The sequence below is a fragment of the Palaemon carinicauda genome, chromosome 32, assembly GCF_036898095.1.
Source record: "Palaemon carinicauda isolate YSFRI2023 chromosome 32, ASM3689809v2, whole genome shotgun sequence".
NCBI classification, from domain to species: Eukaryota; Metazoa; Arthropoda; class Malacostraca; order Decapoda; family Palaemonidae; genus Palaemon; species Palaemon carinicauda.
Genome location: NC_090756.1, coordinates 15,471,839 through 15,492,340, shown reverse-complemented (window position 1 = coordinate 15,492,340; position 20,502 = coordinate 15,471,839). Strand labels below are relative to the sequence as shown.

At 46.4% G+C, this 20,502-nt stretch overlaps 2 protein-coding genes across 3 annotated transcripts in view; both read left to right on the top strand.

The window, feature by feature from the left end:
- LOC137625274 (zinc finger protein OZF-like) overlaps positions 1-20,502 on the top strand; it is a 70,474-nt gene that overhangs the window by 35,045 nt on the left and 14,927 nt on the right. For both annotated transcript variants that reach the window (XM_068356073.1, XM_068356074.1), the window contains exon 2: positions 2,117-2,311. The gene's annotated coding sequence lies outside the window, so the exon portion shown is untranslated. The remainder of the gene's footprint in view (positions 1-2,116; positions 2,312-20,502) is intronic.
- LOC137625494 (uncharacterized) lies at positions 6,327-7,053 on the top strand. The gene is made up of 2 exons (XM_068356404.1): positions 6,327-6,831; positions 7,031-7,053. Exons 1-2 carry the CDS (start codon positions 6,327-6,329, stop codon positions 7,051-7,053), a joined length of 528 nt encoding a protein of 175 aa, XP_068212505.1.

The window sequence follows — 20,502 nt, the reverse complement described above, 5'->3', positions numbered from 1 at the left end:
TAAAAAAATGTTTTTGGTGTATTTAATTTATTGTTATTATTATTATTATTATTATTATTATTATTATTATTATTATTATTATTATTACTTGCTTAGCTACAACCCTAGTTGGAATAGCAGGATGCTATAAGCCCATGGGCCTCAACAGGGAAAATAGCCCAGTGAGGAAAGGAAACAAGGAAAAATAAAACATTTCAAGAACAGTAACATCATTAAAATAAATAATTCCTATATAAACTATAAAATCTTAACAAAATAAAAGGAAGAGAAATAAGATAGAATAGTGTGCCCGAGTGTACCCTCAAATTGATTATCTTTACGGTGAAAATATTCATCTTTGAAATACAATATTGTGAATCTAGTTTTACAATTTAAGAAATATTATAATATAGCGAGACTTAGCTGCAGGATATAGCGGTCTACTGTGGCCGCAGGATACCGGTCGGAGGATAGGCATTACATATTTACTCACTGGGATATTTATTCCCAGTTGGAGCCCTTGGGCTTATAGCATTTTGCTTTTCCAACTAGGGTTGTAGCTTAGCTAGTAATAATAACAATAATAATAGCACAATATTTCTAATGAAATGAATAAGAGGGTGTTTGTATAAGGAGGCCCATTCCCCATAACTCCCTATCTCTAACCCTATCGCTAAGAATACAGCAGTCTAAAATGGGTTGCTTGGGGGCGTTATCCCCCCTCCCGTAGGTAAGGAGGTAAGGACCCAGCTTGTAGGTTAGGTGGGGAAGTTTAGCTTAGTGTTCTGTGCACGTGTTCTTGTCAGCCCTTATACAAAGGCTCCAAAATAAGAATTCGGATATTTTGATACAGTTAATTAGGGGAAACCTATAGTGTTCAAAACGTACATGTTTTAAAAAATGTCAGATATTATGTACGAAAAACCACATTTTAAAAGGGAAAAAACTGGTAGAGTTATACTGTAGCACAATATTCCTAATGGAGAAAAGAAGTATTTCTGGCATATTTATATTTTATAGATTATTTGAATGATTTTGATGTAAGAATATCTATGGAAATCTGTAACTTGAGACGAGTCATAGACCTTAAGACAAGTTATAGCCTCAAGACGAGTCGTAACCCTAAGACTTGTCGTAACCCTTAGACGAGTCGTACCCATAAAACAAGTGATACTTCTAGGACAAGTCGTAAACCTAAGACAAGTCGTAACCCTAAGACAAGTCGTAACCCTAAGACAAGTCGTAACCCTATGACAAGTTGTAACCCTAAGACAAGTCGTAACCCTAAGACAAGTCTTAACCCTAAGACAAGTCTTAACCCGAAGACAAGTCGTAACCCGAAGACAAGTCGTAACCCTAAGACAAGTCGTAACCCTTCGACAAGTCTTAACCCTAAGACAAGTTTTAACCCTAAGACAAGTCGTAACCCTAAGACAAGTCGTAACCCTATGACAACCTGCATAACCACCCTATAACCAGCCCCCCTATGAGTCTCAGGCTGAAAATCAAAGTGAGGGTTCTGTAGGCTGTCAGTTGGGTGGGGCATCCCTGCCAGCCAGCAGAAATTATCGCCACCGGGTTAAAATTTCAATAGCCATGTCAAGCTTCGCTGATAGCTTACTCCCGTTTAAGGATTCAGGTTTATATAGTTAGGGAAAATACAATTTTCCAAAAAATTTTGTAATTAAACATTCCAATGAGTCCAAAGGTAACGGATACAAACTGGAATTGAAAAGATACAACACCACTTAATGTGGGAATTTATTAATATATAAATTAGAAAATACATGGAATAGACTTCCAGCGGATGTAGTAAAATATAACAAGGTAAACGAGTTCAAGAATAAGCTAAGATCATGGGTGCTCTCTAAATGCTTAAAGTGAATCACTCTACCCAAGAGCAAATGGAGTCTCTGCAGGAGGACTAGAAAGTCTTTGAGAGATCCAAAATTCTTGTAAAACGAGTAAATTGTTTCAGAATTGCTTATCCTTAAGTTGTCAGTTGCTTCCGTGTTGCCAGTCAAAGTTTGTCTGGGGAGTTGTATCGTGATTGATTGTCTGGGATGTTAATTGTGATCGAATAGGTGTTAGTTGTCCGTTTTCTAATTTTGATAATTACCACATATTCCTTTTACAGATACGTTGCCGCGGTCATTGTCGAACGCAATCTGGAGGTCCCCGAAGTTACGCCAACATTCTGAGTTACCAGCACCCTCTTGATGTATCAATTGATTGATCTAGTTCATTTTTCCCTGGTTTACAACAGCAGGATTTGGATCTATCGAGAAAGCTGACATTCTTGGAGAAGTATTTCTATTAAACTATTAATCAAGTGAGTATTTCAAAGGAAGTCTTTTATTTGTTGTTGTTTAATTGTTCCATAACTGGAATACAAACCACGCTATTTAATAGGGCATTACTTTCAGCGTAGCTGAAATGACGAGCCATTAAGATTTAGCGAGGGTTAACCACCCATACTGCTAGTTAGCGGGGGTAGTGGAGGTTAGCTTGCTACTGCCCCCCCCTCACACACCTGTGATTGAGCTCACTTTGCTTTCGGCTCAGATAGTGATCGGACGTTGCCGCTCTTCATCCTCACCGTAAATTGTCAGCCATTAATGACTTTTTGCTTTTTCTTTTCTCTAGTGTGTGTTTTTGAAGTTGACTTCAGCGATCATGCGCACCTGCCCTGGACTCTCTGGCCGCCCTTGTGGAATGTTTATGTCGGCGGTGGAGACAGATCCTCACACCCTTTGTCCTATATGCAGAGGTCAATGGTGTGATAGTGTAAATAAGTGTAATGAGTGTAGGGAGTGGTCTTCCTCTCAGTGGGAGAGGTTTGGGCGACAGCGGAAGAAGTCCAAGCGGTATATTTCTCCTTCGAAGGGAGGAAAACCCAAGGCCTCTTTTTCCGTCTCCCGACCCTCCTCCGAAGTTCCCACTCGTTCGGCCTCCTACGAGAGACCGTCGAGTAGTAGCGTAGACCAAGTTAATGTTGGCCAACCCCGGTTCTCGAGAGATGGTGTTGCTTCCCCTAGCGAAGCTGCCCCACCTCTCCCCCCGGGTGAGGCCTTGTCATTAACCCCTTTGTTGCAGATTTGGTGTTCCTTGGGGCTTACGGGTCCGCCCTCAAAGGAAGCTTTGCTGCAGTTCATCCGTATGGGTGCTTCTGTTCATCAGTCATCGTCGCCGTCAGAGGTAGATCCTCTGGCCCTCATTGACGTTGTAGTGTCAGAGGTGTCACACTTAATGTCATCCAACTCCTCTGCCCCTCCAGACTCTCCAGCGGTTGCTGCCGACTTAGTTTCCCTCGTTCCTGAACATCCTTCGAGGGGGAAACTAAGTCCAACGTCTGTGTCTCCCGCGAGTGTTTCTTCCCCTCGGGGGAGTTCACTCATAGAGACTCCTCCTCGGAGGACTGTTGTGGCTCACGGTCAGCTTGCTGATCCAACGGGCCCCAGAGGGCGCCTTCGTCGAAAAGCTCACCCTCCACTTTGCCTTAGAGGTCTCCCTTCACCATTAGTGAAGAGGCGCCCCTTTGTTCGTCTGCTTTGTCGTCGCAGCCGTCCTCTCCAGAGGAGCCTCCGCTGCAGTCATCTAACCTTCGATGGTCACTGCTCCTGCTACTAGTCCTGTGACTTCAGTCCTGGATCTCTCTGCGGATCGTTCGCGATCCCCATCGGTGGATGCTCGCCCTTACAAAGGGCACATCCCAGTTCCTGACCATCCACCCTTCAGACCTGCCGACCTTCCATCACCGTTCCTGTCACCGGTAAAGCCTCTTGAGGCTCTATCAAAGTGCGTAACTGCGCGCCATTGCCCTGCAGCTCGCCAACCTACGGGACATCAGCAGTTCGTCAAACTGCGCGTCAGAGCTCTACAGCGCTTTGGCGCGCCCCTTCACCTGCTCGCTCTCATAGACGGCAGCAACATCATGTGCCTATGTGCCAACACTCTCCTGCACGCTATGCGGCCACTTTCGCCTGCGCTCACACGCCCAGGGTCGCCTATGCGCCAGCGCGCGTGCGCTTTCCTGCGCGCCCACGATCTCCTGCGCGCCCACGATCTCCTGCGCATCAGCAATCATCTGCGCACCCTGTGCCTACGCGCCCATGATCTCCTGCGCGCCAGCGCTCTCCTGCGTGTCAACACTCATTTGCGTGCCAACGCTCTTCTGTGCATCAATACTCATCTGCGTGCCAGCGCTCTCCCGCACACCAGCATGCTCCCGCGCGCCAGTACTCACTTGTGTGTCAACGAGTTCCTGCACGTCTATATTCTCCTGCGCGCCATCACTCACCAGCGCGCCATCACACGCCTACGCGCGTGCATCCAACATGCGCAATCCAAGTCTCTCCCGCGCGCACGCACCAAGACCTGCGCGCCAATTTTCACCTGTGCATGCGCGCCAACAGGCATGGGCGCAGGAACTACACCCGGCAAGGTCACCATCGCCTAATTCCCCTCCCCGCAAATGCATTCCAGTGCGCCCTGCGGGAGAAGGGAAACAGGCTCAAGCAGAGGGGTTCAGGATCCCTAAACTGTCTTCTAAGGCGGACCCACCTATTACGGTGACTCCTCGTAGAAACCTTCAGTCCCTTTCCCTTTAGAGGATCTGTCTGACATTGCATCAGTCAGTCAGCAGCCTTGGTTCAGTGCCCTAGTCAGAGCTGTAAAGAGGAGTTTCCGATGCGGTCACTTCCCCGAGGGTGAAGCTGACTCCGTCCAGACCATCAAGGGATATTTTCCCTTCCTTTCTGATGAAGACCATCCTTCACCAAGAGAATCGAGTGAGGAGAGGCCCTCCTCCATTCCACCGTTGGAGGAAACCTCCCTTCACGCATAGAGTTCCCCTCAGTCAGAGATCAGGAGGGATACAACACTCAGGCCTTCGATGTTGGAGTCTTACCTCCTTCCCCGGAAGGAGTCCAAAGACTCCAAGACTCTGCCAAAGTCCTCCACTAGGACTACAAGAACGGAGACAGCCAACCACTCGAGGAATGTCCGACACTCACCCCAAGAAGAGCTCTTGGGGACAGAAGGAGACTTCGCTGCAAGTCCAACATCAGGAGGAGAGCAACAAGAGTCAGAACATGCATACTGGCAGGTTCTGACTCTAATGAGGGTTCTCACTGGGTTTTCCGACCCAGAGATATCCCTTTGAGAGGGCAAGGATCGATCTTAGACCTTGTCTTCGGCACTCAGAAACCCTCAAAGACCAGTGCAGCCTTGCCCTGGTCTCAGGGGTTGAAGAGCACCAGGGATAAGATCGCCCAACAGCTCTCCGACTTTGCCTCCTCCAACCGTGCCGGATCTACAAACAAGCTCCTCCCACCTCGTGTACAGCAGAGGAGGTACTTTGAGATCCTAGAGGAGCCCAGTTCAGGTCTTCCACTTCACCACTCTCTGGAAGAGCTAACCAGTGGAATCCCTCTTGAGAGACTCTCCAGCTGGCAGGTCTCGTTCTTTGCGGCCGAAGTCCTTAACCAGGAAAAGGTCACTAAGTATGCGATGCAAGCTACTTCGTGGCTGGACATCTGGTTAGGGACCTTGGGACTCCTGGTACGATCCGAGGATTTCTCCAAGGAGCGTACCAGGAAGGCAATGGAGACCTTTCTCCTCTCAGGCACTCGCACGATCGAGTTTGTTGCCCACCAAGTTTCAAACTTGTGGGCAAACACCATCTTGAAGCGTCGAGATGCAGTGTCTGAGAGGTTCCACCAACAGGTCCCCAGCGTCGAAATAAATAGGCTCAGACATTCCTCTCTAGAGGGGGCCCACCTGTTTGAGGTGCCAAGGTGGTAATACCGTTGAGATATAGGATTCAAATCTTAGAAGAGCTACATGGTGGTCATCTGGGGATTGTTAGGAAGAAAGGATTAGCTCACTTGCATGTGTGGTGGCCGAATATTGATCAAGATATTGAAAACACTGTGCAAGAGTGCTCTGCTTGTCAGGCTACTCAGCCAATGCCGACTCATGCTGAGGGTAATCCGTGGAAATGGCCTTCTGGTCCGTGGAAAAGAGTACATGTGGATTTCGCAGGACCATTCCTGGGACAAATGTACCTCATTATGATTGACGCATATTCAAAATGGCCAGAAGTACACCCAGTGAAATCAGTTACAACTATGAATACCATCGAGATCATGCGGCTGGTATTTGCTCAGCATGGGGTTTGTGTAGAGCTCGTGTCTGATAATGGAAGACAGCTTGTGGCTGAGGAATTTAAAGAGTTCATGACCCAAAATGGTGTAAAGCATATACTGATACCCGCTTATCACCCAAGCAGTAATGGGCAGGCTGAAAATACAGTAAGAACATTCAAACAAGGAATGAAAAGGGTGATGAGAACATTGCAATCGTGTAATACATCTTTAAATACCAAGTTATGTCAGTTTCTACTGACTTACCAAACTACACCTCACTGTACAACAAAGCGCACGCCTGCAGAGCTCATGGGTCGGCAGTTACGCACTCGCCTTGATGTACTACACCCAGATGCATCTCAGCGAATTGAAAGAAAAGCCTCTGAGAACAAGAAACCAATGAGGGAACTCGATATAGGGGACGTGGTACTGGTTCAGGATTATCGTCAAAATACCAAGAAGGGCATATGGACTCGAGGAGTTGTGGTTCTTAAATTGGGTCCATGCACATACAATGTACAAGTGGACGGTAACTTAATATGGAAGAGGCATATTGATCAAATGAGACTGATCTCCAATGATTCTCAAGATAACAAAAATGAGCTTTTAGCACATGATTTTTCAGAGTTGGTCAGCTATCCAGACCCGCCATTACCAAAAGAGTTCATAAATACTCGTGAAGAGTTAGGCGATGCAGTTGCAGGTGCAGAGAAGAATGAAATCCCAAATGTAGAAGAAAAGGAGGCGGCAGAAAAAATAAAACTTCTGATGACTCACCTGTTAGATCGATATCTGAATTACCAAAACTTCGAAGGTCTACCAGACAAAGTAGACCACCTGACTATTTTAGAATGTAAATTGATTAATAGTATTATGTATGTTTTTGTATCATTTATTCAAAGCTATGCCACCATTTAATTATTGATTGCTTTATCCTTTTATTTGCTTTAATCTTTCATTCTTTTTCCCGAGGGGAAAAGGTGTTAAGTATTTACGTTTATAAATACCTGTTACCAGAGGTTATATTTGTGTTTACAGATACTTACTACTCATTAAGCATAACTACCCTGTTAACTATCTTGTCTTCTTTTAAACTGTATATCATTATAAGTTAGTTCTAAAAATAAAGTCATTCAGGAAGGATCTATCTGAGTTTCATGTCCATCCAAATATACAGTACTTCAGAGCTTAAGGACGTGGAACTTGCTGCTGAGAGACGGAGGAAGTCTCATCGAGACTCCCTCCTCCATAGGGCTTTGACATCCAAGCCCTATAAACCTCCAGCACCTCAGCAGTCCCGTCCAACCAAGACCATGACGACGAAACTAGCAGCGAAGACAACAGTGTCTAAAAAGCCCTTTCCTGTCAAGGACAGGAAAGGCAAAAAGTCCTCCATGGGAAGAAAGAATCCTAGAGGGAGCGGCCGAGGCCACAAACGCTAGGATAGGCACTCGCCCTGCGTCTCCACCAGGGGGTGGGGGGGATGCCTACAAAGTTGTTCAGACAGGTGGAAGCAACTCTGGGCCGATTCCTGGACAAACTGCGTGATTCGTCTAGAAAATCGCGTCCCATTCATAACATCTCTCCCTCCCCTGACCAGGAATCCAGTGTCAATAGATTCCCTTGCCATGGGATCGGCAAGGGGGCAGGCCCTTCCGGCAGAAGTCCAGACCCTGTTGAAGAAGGGACATCAGAATGTACCAGTTCAAGGTTCTGTGCTTTGGTCTTTCCACAGCACCTCAAGTTTTCACCAGAGTGTTTGCCTTAGTGTCATCTTGGGTACACAGGATTGGCATCCGTCTCCTCCGTTATCTGGACGACTGGCTAATCCTAGCAGACTCGATGTCAACCCTTCTTCAACACCGAGACAAACTTCAGAGACTTTGCCAAGATCTGGGGGTCATGGTAAATCTCGAGAAGTCATCCCTGCTTCCTACACAGAGTCTGGTATACCTAGGCATGATTATAGACACCAATCTCCACAAAGCTTTCCTATCAGATGACAGGATAACAAGGCTGAGAAAGGTCGCAAGACTTTTTCTCAGACGAGAAGAACTTCCAGCCCAAACGTGGTTACGTCTCCTAGGTCACCTTTCATCGCTGGCCCGTCTAGTTCCCAATGGTCGTCTCAGGATGAGATCCCTCCAGTGGCAACTCAAGTCCCGGTGGGATCAGACTCGCGATTCCCCAGACATCCGGATCCCCATGGGATTAGTGGAACTGACAGACCTCCAGTGGTGGGTGGCAGACGAGAACCTACGAAAGGGAGTGGATCTTCTCGTCCTCCTCCCGGACTTGATGCTGTTCTTAGACGCTTCAAAAAAAGGGTGGGGGACCCACGTGCTGCACCACACGACCTCAGGCCTCTGGTCAGAGTCAGAAGAGTACCTTCACATAAATCTCCTAGAGAGGAAAGCCGTCTTTCTGGCCCTTCAACAGTTCCAACAGTTCCTGGCGGGCCACTCAGTGGTGGTGATGAGCGACAAAACCACAGTAGTGGCTTACATCAACAAGCAAGGAGGTACTTTTTTGCAACATCTATCCCATCTAGCAGTAGAGATACTGAGATGGGCCGAAATCCACTCGATACCACTGTCGGCACGCTTCATTCCAGGCTAAAGGAATGTGCTTGCCGACAACCTGAGCAGAGCATCCTATATAGTGAGTACCGAGTGGTCTTTGGATCATCTAGTAGCCAACAAAATCCTGACTTTGTGGGGTTCTCCGACTGTGGACCTCTTTGCAACGGCCCTGAACTTCAGGCTTCCACTGTATTGTTCCCCAGTCCCAGACTCCAAAGCTCTCTGGCAAGATGCATTCCAACAACGGTGGGACAGAATCAACGTTTACGCCTTTCCCCTGTTCTGTCTGATGAGGAGTGTACTCAACAAGGCCAGAACATCGGTCAATCTTTCAATGACCCTCATAGCTCTACTATGGCATCACGCAGAATGGTTTTCGGACCTTCTGCAGCTCCTAACGAAGCCCCCTAAGAGAACTCCCTCCACGACACAATCTACTCAAACAACCACATGCCAGCATATTCCACATAGCCGTAGCTTTGCTACGACATCACGTATGGAGACTATCCAGCATCTCCTCTCTCAGAGAGGATTTTCGCAACAAGTTGCGACTAGGATGTCTGGATACCTGCGTAGTCATCAGCAGCAGTCTACCAGGCAGAGTGGAAAGTCTTCTGTGGTTGGTGTCGTGGAAGGGGTATCTCTCCTCTCGATGCCACTATTCCAGCAATAGCGGAGTTCCTCGTCTATTTGCGTGAAGAAATGTGCCTGTCAGTCTTGGCAGTAAAAGGCTATCGCTCAGCCTTAAGCCTCGCCTTTAGACTGAAAGGAATGGACATTTCTTCATCGCTAGAATTTTCCTTACTCATACGGAGTTATGAACTTACCTGTCCTAAGTTAGAAGTGAGACCTCCCCCATGGAACGTGGTTCGAGTTCTCAGGTCTCTTAGGAGACCTCCCTATGAACGATTACTCCTGGCAACTGATCGCCACCTGACTTGGAAGGCGGTGTTCCTGCTAGTTTTGGCTTCGGCCAAATGAGTCAGTGAACTTCATGGTCTCTCATACGACATCGCCCATTCAAGGGAATGGGGAGAGGTAATGTTCAGCCTCGTTCCTGAGTTTATTGCTAAGACTCAGAACCCAGGAGTAGCGGATCCACGATTCGACTCCTTCCAGATTTCTAGTGTCCGTTTTGTAACAGATGACCCAGACCAGCTCTTACTATGCCCAGTGAGGAATTTGAGGGTGTATCTGAAGAGAACAGCTGCAGCCCATCCCTGTGTGCTTGCACTATTCGTCAGCACAGGAAGGACCAAGAGGAGGGTCACCAAGAACACCATCTCAGCATGGATTCGCAAGGTCATAGACCATGCATTGAATCCATACCCTCCTCCTTCACGTCGCCCCAGAGCTCATGATGTCAGGGGCGTAGCTACGTCCCTGGCATTCAAGAGAAACTTCTCAGTGGCGCAGATTCTTCAAGCTGGGATGTGGAAACGTCAGACCACATTCACATCCCACTACCTGCAAGACGTGACCCACAGGAGACTCGATATGTTCTTTATCGGTCCTGTGGGGGCTGCACGACAGCTGGTTCAAGACCTCAAGCTCCTTATTGAACAATTAGCAGAAGGTTGAGGGCATTGTTACCCGGTTTTAGTCTGCGTGAATGAAAAGGTTTGACTGGCTCTTATTCCTTTCTTCATCCTCCCCTCTCTTCGGGAAAGCAGCATCCTGGGTTCTTTGCGCAGCTGACCTCAAACCACTGCAGGTAAACCATGCTCCCTTGTGTACCTAGTATTAAGACTAATACTGTTGCGTCCCCATACCCTGGCGAGGTGGGATTGGGAAAGTCCTAGTTATATAGTTTTTCCTTCTAAAGAACTCTGAATAACTTTACCTGGATAGTCACACTTCTATATACCTCAACACACAGCTTGTGTAGGCCACTGACCTTGCGTAGCAAGGTTTTAGCGAGGTGCAGGGACTCCTTATTTTTGAGTACTGACATACTCAGATAAGGAGCCCCCGGGTAAAGCCAAAAGCCAGATTGTCTGGGACGTCCACCCTACCTAATGGCTGAGTCACCCCTATTAAATAGCGGGGTTTGTATTCCAGTTACAGAATAGACAAATTCGTAGATAATTTGTATTTTTCCTAACTATACAAACCTTAGCTATTTAAACAAACTTACCCGCCAGCCCTATCCCCCTTGAACTCCTACCTGTAAGCAAAGTGAGCTCAATCACAGGTGTGTGAGGGGGGGCGGTAGCAAGCTATCCTCCCCTACCCACACTAACTTGCGGTATGGGTAGTTACCTCTCGCTAAATTTTAATGGCTCGTCATTTCAGCTACGCCGAAAGTAATCCCCTATTAAATAGCTAAGGTTTGTATAGTTAGGATAAATACAAATTATCTACAAATTTGTCATTTCACTTATAATTTACGGAGACTTTAAAAAAAGCATGAACCTGTTGTGCTTCAGTTTGAAGCGTGCGATTGTGCATCATGTTTGATTTTGTCATCCCTACCACTCCTGGGACTATTCAATGCATCAGTTCAGTAGAATTTTGGTTTTGTTGTAGGGACGGTGCTGTACCAAAGACAAACTCTTGTGAACAGTGTATCTTTATACTGTAAAGGAAGAAAGTTCTTTTAAGTACTGTACTGTATATCATAACATTTAATATGTTGAACTCTAACATTCTTTTGTTCCGGCACAAATACAAACCATTTCATGCTTTAAAGTGGATATTATTTTGGCAAATGCTGAAAACTAGCCAAAAGACTGTTAGCGAGGTATAACCACCCGCCAGTAATTAGCGGGGCAGGTCAGTGGGAGTTAGACCAGCCACCCCGCTCAAACACACAAATGCCTGTGAAACGACGTCACTTTTTGTTATGGCACGGTGGAGAACAGACATGCTTTTGTTCTCTCCCTCTTTCATTCCATATGAGACATACAAACTGTCCCTGAAACTTTTTAATTTTTCTCTCCCTTTCCAGAGTGATTGATACGTGAGGCTCCACCATGGGGTATTTGTCCTGGTTTAGAAGGTCACGCCCTTTGTCCTTTGATCCATGGGATACCTCTTTGGGATTGAAGACTTTTTCACCCACCAGAAGAAGAATGTAATGTCGTGTTTCCTTTTTCAGGTGCCAGGACGGTGGAAATCCTTACCCACAACGTTCTCAACCAGTCGATCAACTGGGTTTTGAGAAGGGGGTATACCATCGGTTTTGAGAAGGGGGGATACCGTCGGTTTTGAGAAGGGGGGATACCGTCATCTCAAAATTCCAGAGACAGGTACCAAGGCAAGAAGCTGTGAAGCCTCACAACTCTTCAGGGAACTGTCTCTCCCTCTTTAACGTGGAGGATATCGAGGTAGGCACTGAGAGATGGAGAGAGATGGAAGAAGGGGAGTCAAAACTCCCTCCTACATCGGGCAATGACTTCTCACCCAACCATACTCCTCGGTACCACTGCCACAAAGGTCGTCACCGGTCAGGGGCGCAAGAAGGAGTCTCAAGCCCCAAAGTAGGCTGCTTATAAGAAGCTGGAGCCCAAACAGCCCTTTTTGGGTAGAAGTTCGAGAAGTGGAAGGCAATGCCGATTCCACTACTAGGGGGCCATTATTCTTCATGCTAGTGCACCGATGGGAGGATACTTACAGAGCAGGTGGCAGAGGTGGATGTTTCACGGGGCCAAACCATAGTTGGTCTCTGTCCTCCGAGCAGGATACCATGTCCCGTTCAAACACTCTCCCTCCTCTAAACTGACATGTAGTGATGTCCAGTTCCTACGCGAGGGGATCAGCGAAGGAACAGGGCCCAAGCCATGTCGTCTTGATGGAAGTTCACCAGAGAATTACTAGAAAGTACTGTATCTGTGGATTTTCATAGGTGCCTTAACCTTGGGACAAATTTTCCTATGGTTATCCAGACCATTGAGACATATGACGTTACCGTTATACGTCATTACTACTAATCAGGGAAGAGTCATACTAGACAGTAGGAAAGGGGTCTCAAGGTTTGCATATAATGTATGAACGAACATAGCATCAACTATATATACAAGAGTGTCACGATTTGTATATTGTGTTGGAATATAACATCAACTAGATATACAAGAGTCTCACTGTTTGTATATTTGTGCTGGAACATAGCATCAGATAGATATACAAGAGTCTCACGGTTTGTATAATGTATCGGAACATAGCATCAACTAGATATACAGAAGTCTCACTGTTTGTATCTCGTGTTGGAGCAAAAGTATCAGCTATATATATTGTCCAGACATATAATATTATGCAGTTTTACTTAGGTTAGAAAAACCCTGGCTTATACTTTACTTTATCAATTGTAGGGCGAAATAAGACGCAATTACGCATTGATATACATTTATTAACAATAAATGACCAAACATAAAGTAACGTGTAATATATTTTGATATATGTAATGAGAAATATACCTAGTCAGCATAATACAACAAATTTGTTTCCACCTGAAAGGGAAAAAATGATTAGTGCCACACTTGAATTTGAAAATTTAATAAATTTTGCTGGTATAGTTTTCTGTAATGTTGGATATTATCAACATTGTGTAAAATACACACGGCGCGGGTGTTATCTGTATATTTTGCCACCTGAAATAATTTGAACAGTTTAGTGTCACCATGGTGACAGTCACTTAACAAGTATTGCACTGGAAGGTGTCAACACCTTTCCCCGAAAATTGAAAGTCCCAATCAATTCACTGTTCATCGCAGTACTAGACGACAGGTTTTAACACACTACCTGCTGCCACCACAAAATGCTTCAGCTCAAGCACCTGTTTTGCATATTGTCTATAAAAGACTCTGGATGAATTCCATCCAGTGTATGAGCAAAGACGCTCAAAGTCCATATACTGAAAAAAGTTCAGTGATGAAGCAATTTTCCTTGGATCATGACCTGCGGGTGTACTGTCAGGATCCGCTCTGCGAATAAACTAGGTGAGCTTCGCCCTCAGTTGTTTTAGGGATAAGTTTGATCCTGAAGTTTCTCCTTTAAAGAGCTGTCCTCCCCTGAAGTCTGAAATTCTTCGAAGATAGACCTTTAGACATTCCACTGGACACAGCAAGACATCTTCCTTCAGAGGGCAGATTCTCCAGGGACCCCATCTCTTAGTGGGTAGCTCGTTCTTAGCGAGAAAGGATTGATCAGGAAAAAGATTCAGTTCTCCCGCTTCTGTGAACTGAATATGGCCCTCATCTCTGGATAGGACCACTATTTCACTAACTCTAGCCCCCGAGGCTATAGCGAACAGGAAAATGACTTTTTGAGTCAGATTCTTAAGAGAGCAATCTTCATTGTTCACTGTTGAAGCATAGTGTAGGACCTTGTCCAGGGACCATGAAATGAGCTTCGGAGGGGCTGCAGGCCTGAGTCTAGCACATGCCTTAGGGATCTTGTTAAAGATTTCGTTCGACAGGTCTACTTGGAAGGCGTATAGCAGAGGTCTAGTCAGAGCCGACTTACACGTAGTTATTGTGTTGGCTGCCAGACCTTGTCTATGAAGGTGGATAAAGAAGGACAGACAAAAGTCCATTGAGATTTCTTTTGGTCCTTTTGCTTTGACGAAAGCAACCCACTTTTTCCAAGACGATTCATATTGTCTCCTAGTTGATTTAGACTTGTATTCTTCTAAGAAGTCTATATTGCCTTTTGAGATCCCAAATCTTTTCTTTACCGCTAAGGAGAGAAAATCATGAGATGAAGGTTTTGGGTTCTCTGTGATGAAGCGAAGACAATCGACTTCTGGACCTGTTGAGATAGTGCTGGGTTTGGAAGAGGGACCAGCCTCAGCTTCAGTTCCATTACCAGAGGGAACCAGTTGCTCTTTGGCCACTTGGGAGCCACTAGAGCTGCCGTTCCCCGAAAGGATCTCAGCCTGTTGAGGACCTTCATTAGGAGATTGGTTGGAGGGAACAGGTAAATCCGGTTCCATCTGTTCCAATTGAGGGACATGGCGTCCGTCGCCTCGCTAGAGGGTCCTCGTATGGGGCTACATATCAAGGTAGTTTCTTGTTGTCGCTCGTCGCGAAGAGGTCAATCTGCAGTTCCGGGACTTGATGCAAGATTAAGGAGAATGAGTCTGTGTCTAGGGACCATTCTGACTCTATCGGCTTGAGCCTGGATAGAGTGTCCGCAGTCACATTGCGGGACCCTTGAAGGTGAACTGCTGACAAATGCCATCTCTTCTTTTCCGCCAGGCGGAAAATAGCTAATATCACTGGGTTGATCTGGGGCGATCTCGAGCCTTGATGGTTCAGACATCTCATTATCACTTTGCTGTCCAGGATCAGCCTGATGTGGGCTGATCTGCAAGGGGAGAGTTTCTTCAACGTCAAAAGGACTGCCATGGCCTCCAAAATGTTGATGTGAAAGGTCTTGAATAAAGAAGACCAGGTCCCTTGGACTTTCTGTTGATGGGAGTGACCTCCCCATCCTTCCATCGAGGCATCCGTGTGGATGGTCACCGATGGTGGAGGTGGTTGCAAGGGCACAGTCCTCTTTAGGTTCTTGGCCTTCAACTATGGCTTGAGAAGTGATCGTAGTAAGGTCGGTATTGGTCTCCTTTGATCTCTTCGAGCTTTTGATGCGTATCTTCTCCAGACTCCTGACGCATCTTTTAGTTGTGCTTTTAGCTCTGGGTCTGTCACTGCTGCAAACTGGAGAGAGCCCAGTACTCTTTCCTGTTGGTGTCTTGAATTCCTGTCAGATTTCAGTAGTCTCTTGACAGATCCTGCAATCTCTCTCCTCTTCCCTTGGGGAATGGAGAGACGGTGTGACTTAAAATTCCAATGGATTCCCAGCCATTGAAACTCTTGAGCTGGAGAAAGTCGAGACTTCTTGATGTTGATCTTGAATCCCAGATGTTCCAGGAACTGGATCACTTTCTTGGATGCTTGCAGACAAGCTGTTCTGGATGCTGCCCACACCAGCCAGTTGTCCAGGTACGCTGCTACCTGAACGCCTCCTAGGCGTAGTTGTTGAACGACTGCGTCTGCAAGTTTCGTGAAAATCCTTAGGGCTATGTTTAGTCCGAAGGGCATGGCTCTGAAGACGTACTTCTTCTTCTGTAGCCTGAATCCTAGGTAGGAGGAGAGGGGGCGGTTGACTAGAATATGCCAGTAAGCATCTGCCAGGTCTATCGAGACTGTGTACGTCCCTTTTGGTAACAGGGTCCTTATGTGTTGAAGGGGTAACATCCTGAACTTGTTGTTCTCGAGGAACTTGTTGAGTGGCGACAAGTCCAGAATGACTCTGAGTTTGTCTGAGTCCTTCTTGGGAACACAAAACAGCCTTCCCTGGAATTTGATGGACTTTGCCCTCCTTATTACCCGTTTGCTCAATAGTTCTAGGGTATATTCGTCTGTTCTTGATTAGGCTGTGGGCCCAAGGATCGAAGGTCCAACGATCCTGAAATTGTTGGAGCCTCCCTCCTACCTGAAGCATCTCATTGCTTCTGTTTTCCGGAGGATTTATCTCCCTGACCGTGTCCTCCCTTAACCCCCTTGACTCGGGAGGGGTGTTTTGAGGAGCCCCGTCTAGAGCCTCTACCTTTGGGACAAAAGGTAGTGGTCTGCCTCTCAAATGTAGGGGTAAATGCTGGTGACTGGGCAACCAGGTGTTGAGGTACCATCTGGTAAGTGGTTTGCGGTTGAGCAACCACTTGGGGCACCGCGGTCCTGGTGGCTGTGGGATGTTGTTGTTTGGCAGGCCGAGAGGGTAATCTAGGTCTCTTAGTCTTCTTCTTAGGCTGGGGACCCTCATCTGGAGAAGACTTCCTTTTAGATGACATGCCCTACTTATGGAGAAGGTTTATATTCTCCGTGGCGGCCTTATCAACTACCTCCTTGACCGCTTCATTTGGGAAGAGGTCTTTACCCCAGATATTGGAAGCTATCAGCTTCCTTGGTTCGTGTTTTACAGCTGCTGAAGCAAACATGAACACTCTACATGCCCTTCTGGCTTTGATAAAGCCATACAGGTCCTTTACCAAGGTAGCCATGTGCATCTTGGCCATGACCATGTTCATATCTGGGGTGCTCTTTAGGCCTGCGGTCATCTCCAAACAATTCTGTAGGGTTAGAGATGCTGCTAGCCTTTCTTTCGTTTCTTGCTCCCTACGCAAGAGAAAGTCTGACAGCTTTGGGAGATTCTCGTTGAACTGACGTCCAGCAATATCTGCCTCCAACTTCCCAACCGAGAAGGTAAGGTGGACTTCCTTCCAATCCTTATACTCCATGGGCAGGGCTAATGACAAAGGTCTACACTCATCATTAAGCCTTGACAACAGCTTAAAAAGCCTTTGATGTAAATGGGAAGGCTATTGAAGCTGGAGCAAGAAAGGTAGGATGTTTCTTGCTCAGGGCAGACATCCTAGAATTAGTGTTAGCCCACCTGCTTTAGGCTGCTTGACAAAAGAGCCTGTGCCTTGTCATGGTCGAATACTGTGACCTCCTTGGCTTCCGTCTCTTCCTTCAGCGCTGGTTCTAGCTTTAGACGAATGAAGCAGTCTGGGTAAGCATTGAAGCTTGGCCAGAACTGAATGTTGTCAATAGGGACGGTTCCCAACTTCTCCGAAATAAAGAGTTTGCCGTTGGTGATCGGCATGTACTCCGCGTATATCCAGGGATTAGTTTCGGAGCAGATTGGGAGGTCTTGAACTCTGAGTCTCTTGTGAAACCCACGGGAAGCGGAGAGTCGAGCGATTTGTCTTTCGAGTTTCGCTTCCCTTTCTTCGCCTTGTTTGCGAATGCTCTCCATCAGCACCTTAAGATTGGCCAGTGCCTGTCTCATGTCATCTGATGGAGGGGCGGAAGATGTTGAAGGTAACGGCTCCAGAACCGGCACCGACAGAAGGGACTCCGAATCAACTTCATCATCTTCTTCAGGAGTCAATGTAGACTCCTCCTCGTGACCTTCCTTGAGAAGGTCCTTCTCAGGACACTTCAGACATCCTCTCCTCTTGATGGATGTCCATGCCTTGTAATGCGTCACTGAATTCCGTTTCGACGGCAATCTGGACGCATGGTATCTTGGGTCGTGTCTGGGGTATGACAGCTTCAATACCCGCTTTAGGGAACAGCAAGTTGCGCATCCTTTCGTTAGGAAGGTACGGTCCCGTCGAGTTCTTCTGGAACCCATGTACCCATCTATGCAGCTTTTCTTGTGCTGCATCCCTTGACTCCGCTGACTTGGGCTCATCAAAAGCTTCGGTAACCAAGGCCTGGCATATGTTGCAGCCTTGGGGGTCCCAGTACCGTAGAGCTTTTTTAGTAGTGGTGCAAGGGGCATGAGCCCTGCACTCTTTATGGCCGTAGAAGTCCTTACTCCTGACATTGCAGAAGATGACTTCGCACTTCACTAGGTCCTCCTGTAAAGAGAGGAAATTTAAAAGAGTATGCGGTAATTTATCTTACCTGATAAACAAATATGTAAAATATTACTACTGTATTAATATTTTAACCATTATAGCTTAGGATAGTCAAACTAGAAAGGAACTAGGAAAGACACATACAGTACTTCTGTTTCCTGTCCAGCCAATTTTCTGTGACCTCCCCCAAAATTAAAGCCATAGAGTCTTCCTATTCAGGAAACCCAAGGGAAGGGTTCTAACCCCTGGGGGTAGATAAGTGTATCTTAACACTGACCCTTCTAAAGGTTTTAATATTGTGGGGTAAATTTTTAACTGATTAGCTATCTGTGTATTGAAAGAAATATTTTCTTTCGATATATGACTGGTCTCAACAATAGATTGTGCAAGGATACACAGGGTATGTTGGAAAATAACTACTGTATAATATATACTTTAGTTTTCTGTCTGCAGTATGATCTATATTGCCAATATACTGGCTACTCTATAATCATATACTGTAGTTCAGCCGACATGTTGCCGGCTAGGCTAGCACCTGGTAGCATGATCCAGCCGGCATCTCGCCGGCTGTGTTAGTACCTGGCGGCACTAGCTGACAGAGAGAGAGAAAGCATGGAGTGAAGGGCTACCTTATTAAATGTTTGTTAACAATAAATAAGGGTGTAAGTACTTAATCTTACTGCCTTCCTCCAGAATGAGGGTTCAAATGGAAGGGGAGAATGTATCATTCAGGCTTCCATCCAACCACAAAAACCGTTGCCGGTCACTGCCGGCTCCGGGGATGTGGATGGCAGTCCAAGAGAGGACTGAAGAACACTCGACAGAAAAGGGATCTCCTACTGCCAGCCGCCGCAGCCGGCACAACCTTTCCCGGAGCCTTGTGTCCATAAGGGAAAGACTGAGGGACTATACAGCTGCTTATGTAGGAGGCCAGCCGGCACACCAACCTACCCGCAAACGGTGAGATTGTGGGACGACGGCCACAGGGTTACGACGGCTAGGCCGTCGCTAAAGGACAGAGAGGGGCAGGGAAAGGGTCCTGTATCAAGTGTGGAAAAAGGCGGTAAGGTTGCCGCCACTACCACACAAGGGAGAAACTCTGTTTTAGTATCGGCGCCATCCTAGGCGGCAGAAGAATATCTATTCAGCGTAGGGTCTGCCGAAACAGTGTTAGGAGGAGGCGGCAGAATTGCCGCCACCTCCCAACAGGGGAGAAACTTCGTTTCAGTATCGGCGCCATCCTAGGCGGCAGAAGAATATCTATTCTTCAGCCTAGGGTCTGCTGAAACAGGACTAGTCTTCTAGACCGCAGGGGAGAAGGTGGCGGAATCATACAACCACTTCAAGTGCGGCCTAGGGAAGCATAGCCTCCTATGCCAGTAGCTGAAAGCTGGCAGGGGAGTGACTACTCACCCTGCTGCTCGGCCGCCGGCAAAAAGACTGAATACTCTGAGGTTCTGTCGAAAAATCCAAAGCCGGCTATCCGCTGGCAAGGGTAAAAGACAGAAAACACTAGCCTAATCAAGCCGGAGTGTCTACTCTATGGCAGGACTAAGATAGGATTGTCGCCTGTTGCGGCACTCAGAGGGAAGGAGGGATTACCCTTAAATCTTCACAGGAGACGAGTATCGAGTTATATAATAATTCTAGGAGATATCTATCTCCACATGAATTGATAAAACGATACACGAGGGTAAAGTGGGAACATGTATGAAAGTATACTAAAGCGCATAGGCTAGTTACCCTAGCCTAAGGCGAGATTTCGGTTACCTAAATCGCCGAAACTCTAACGTATACGATCGATATAAAGAAGAGGAAATATATGCAAAATTATGTATATCTTTACAAGTATAATTGTGCCTAAATAGTTTCATAATATATTAATGCTATTACAACTAGGAATGTTGTTCTATATCATGTATGAAAGTAAACTGAAGTGCGTAGGCTAGGAAGCCTAGTGCGGGGCGAGGTTCGGTTACCTAAATCGCCGAAACTCTAATGAATACAATCGACATAATATATAACTTCCTAGTATAATCTTAATTAAATAGCTTCCTAATTATTCATGCTATTACAACCGGGAGTGTCGTTCAGCTAACTAAATAACACATGCGTTATGAACGACAGCACCCATGGCTCCTCCGGTGATTGGCTAAGCTCCGAACACTTAAAATTATTTGAATTTCTCTGTGAAGCAGGAGCTAAAAATTATACACTGTAAAGAATAAATACTCAACTTTCCAGAGGCAGAAGTAGTTGGAGATTGCATGATTAATCCTCTGATAATCGAACACACGTCAGAGCAACAGGGAAAACCACCGTGCGAATTCGCTACAAAAATAGGAATAAGCGCCATTTTGGATACAGCGCCATCTAGATTTTTGCCACTTTTCCCCCTCGAAACGAAAACGCTATTCGGGGTGAA

What these genes read in the sequence shown, in the direction of transcription:
- LOC137625494 (XM_068356404.1), top strand. Translation starts at nt 6,327, where the DNA reads ATGAGAACATTGCAATCGTGTAATACATCTTTAAATACCAAGTTATGT. An exon ending in GTTAGGCGATGCAGTTGCAG is followed by an intron (nt 6,832 to 7,030) that starts GTGCAGAGAAGA and finishes ATTTATTCAAAG; the next exon opens with CTATGCCACCATTTAATTAT.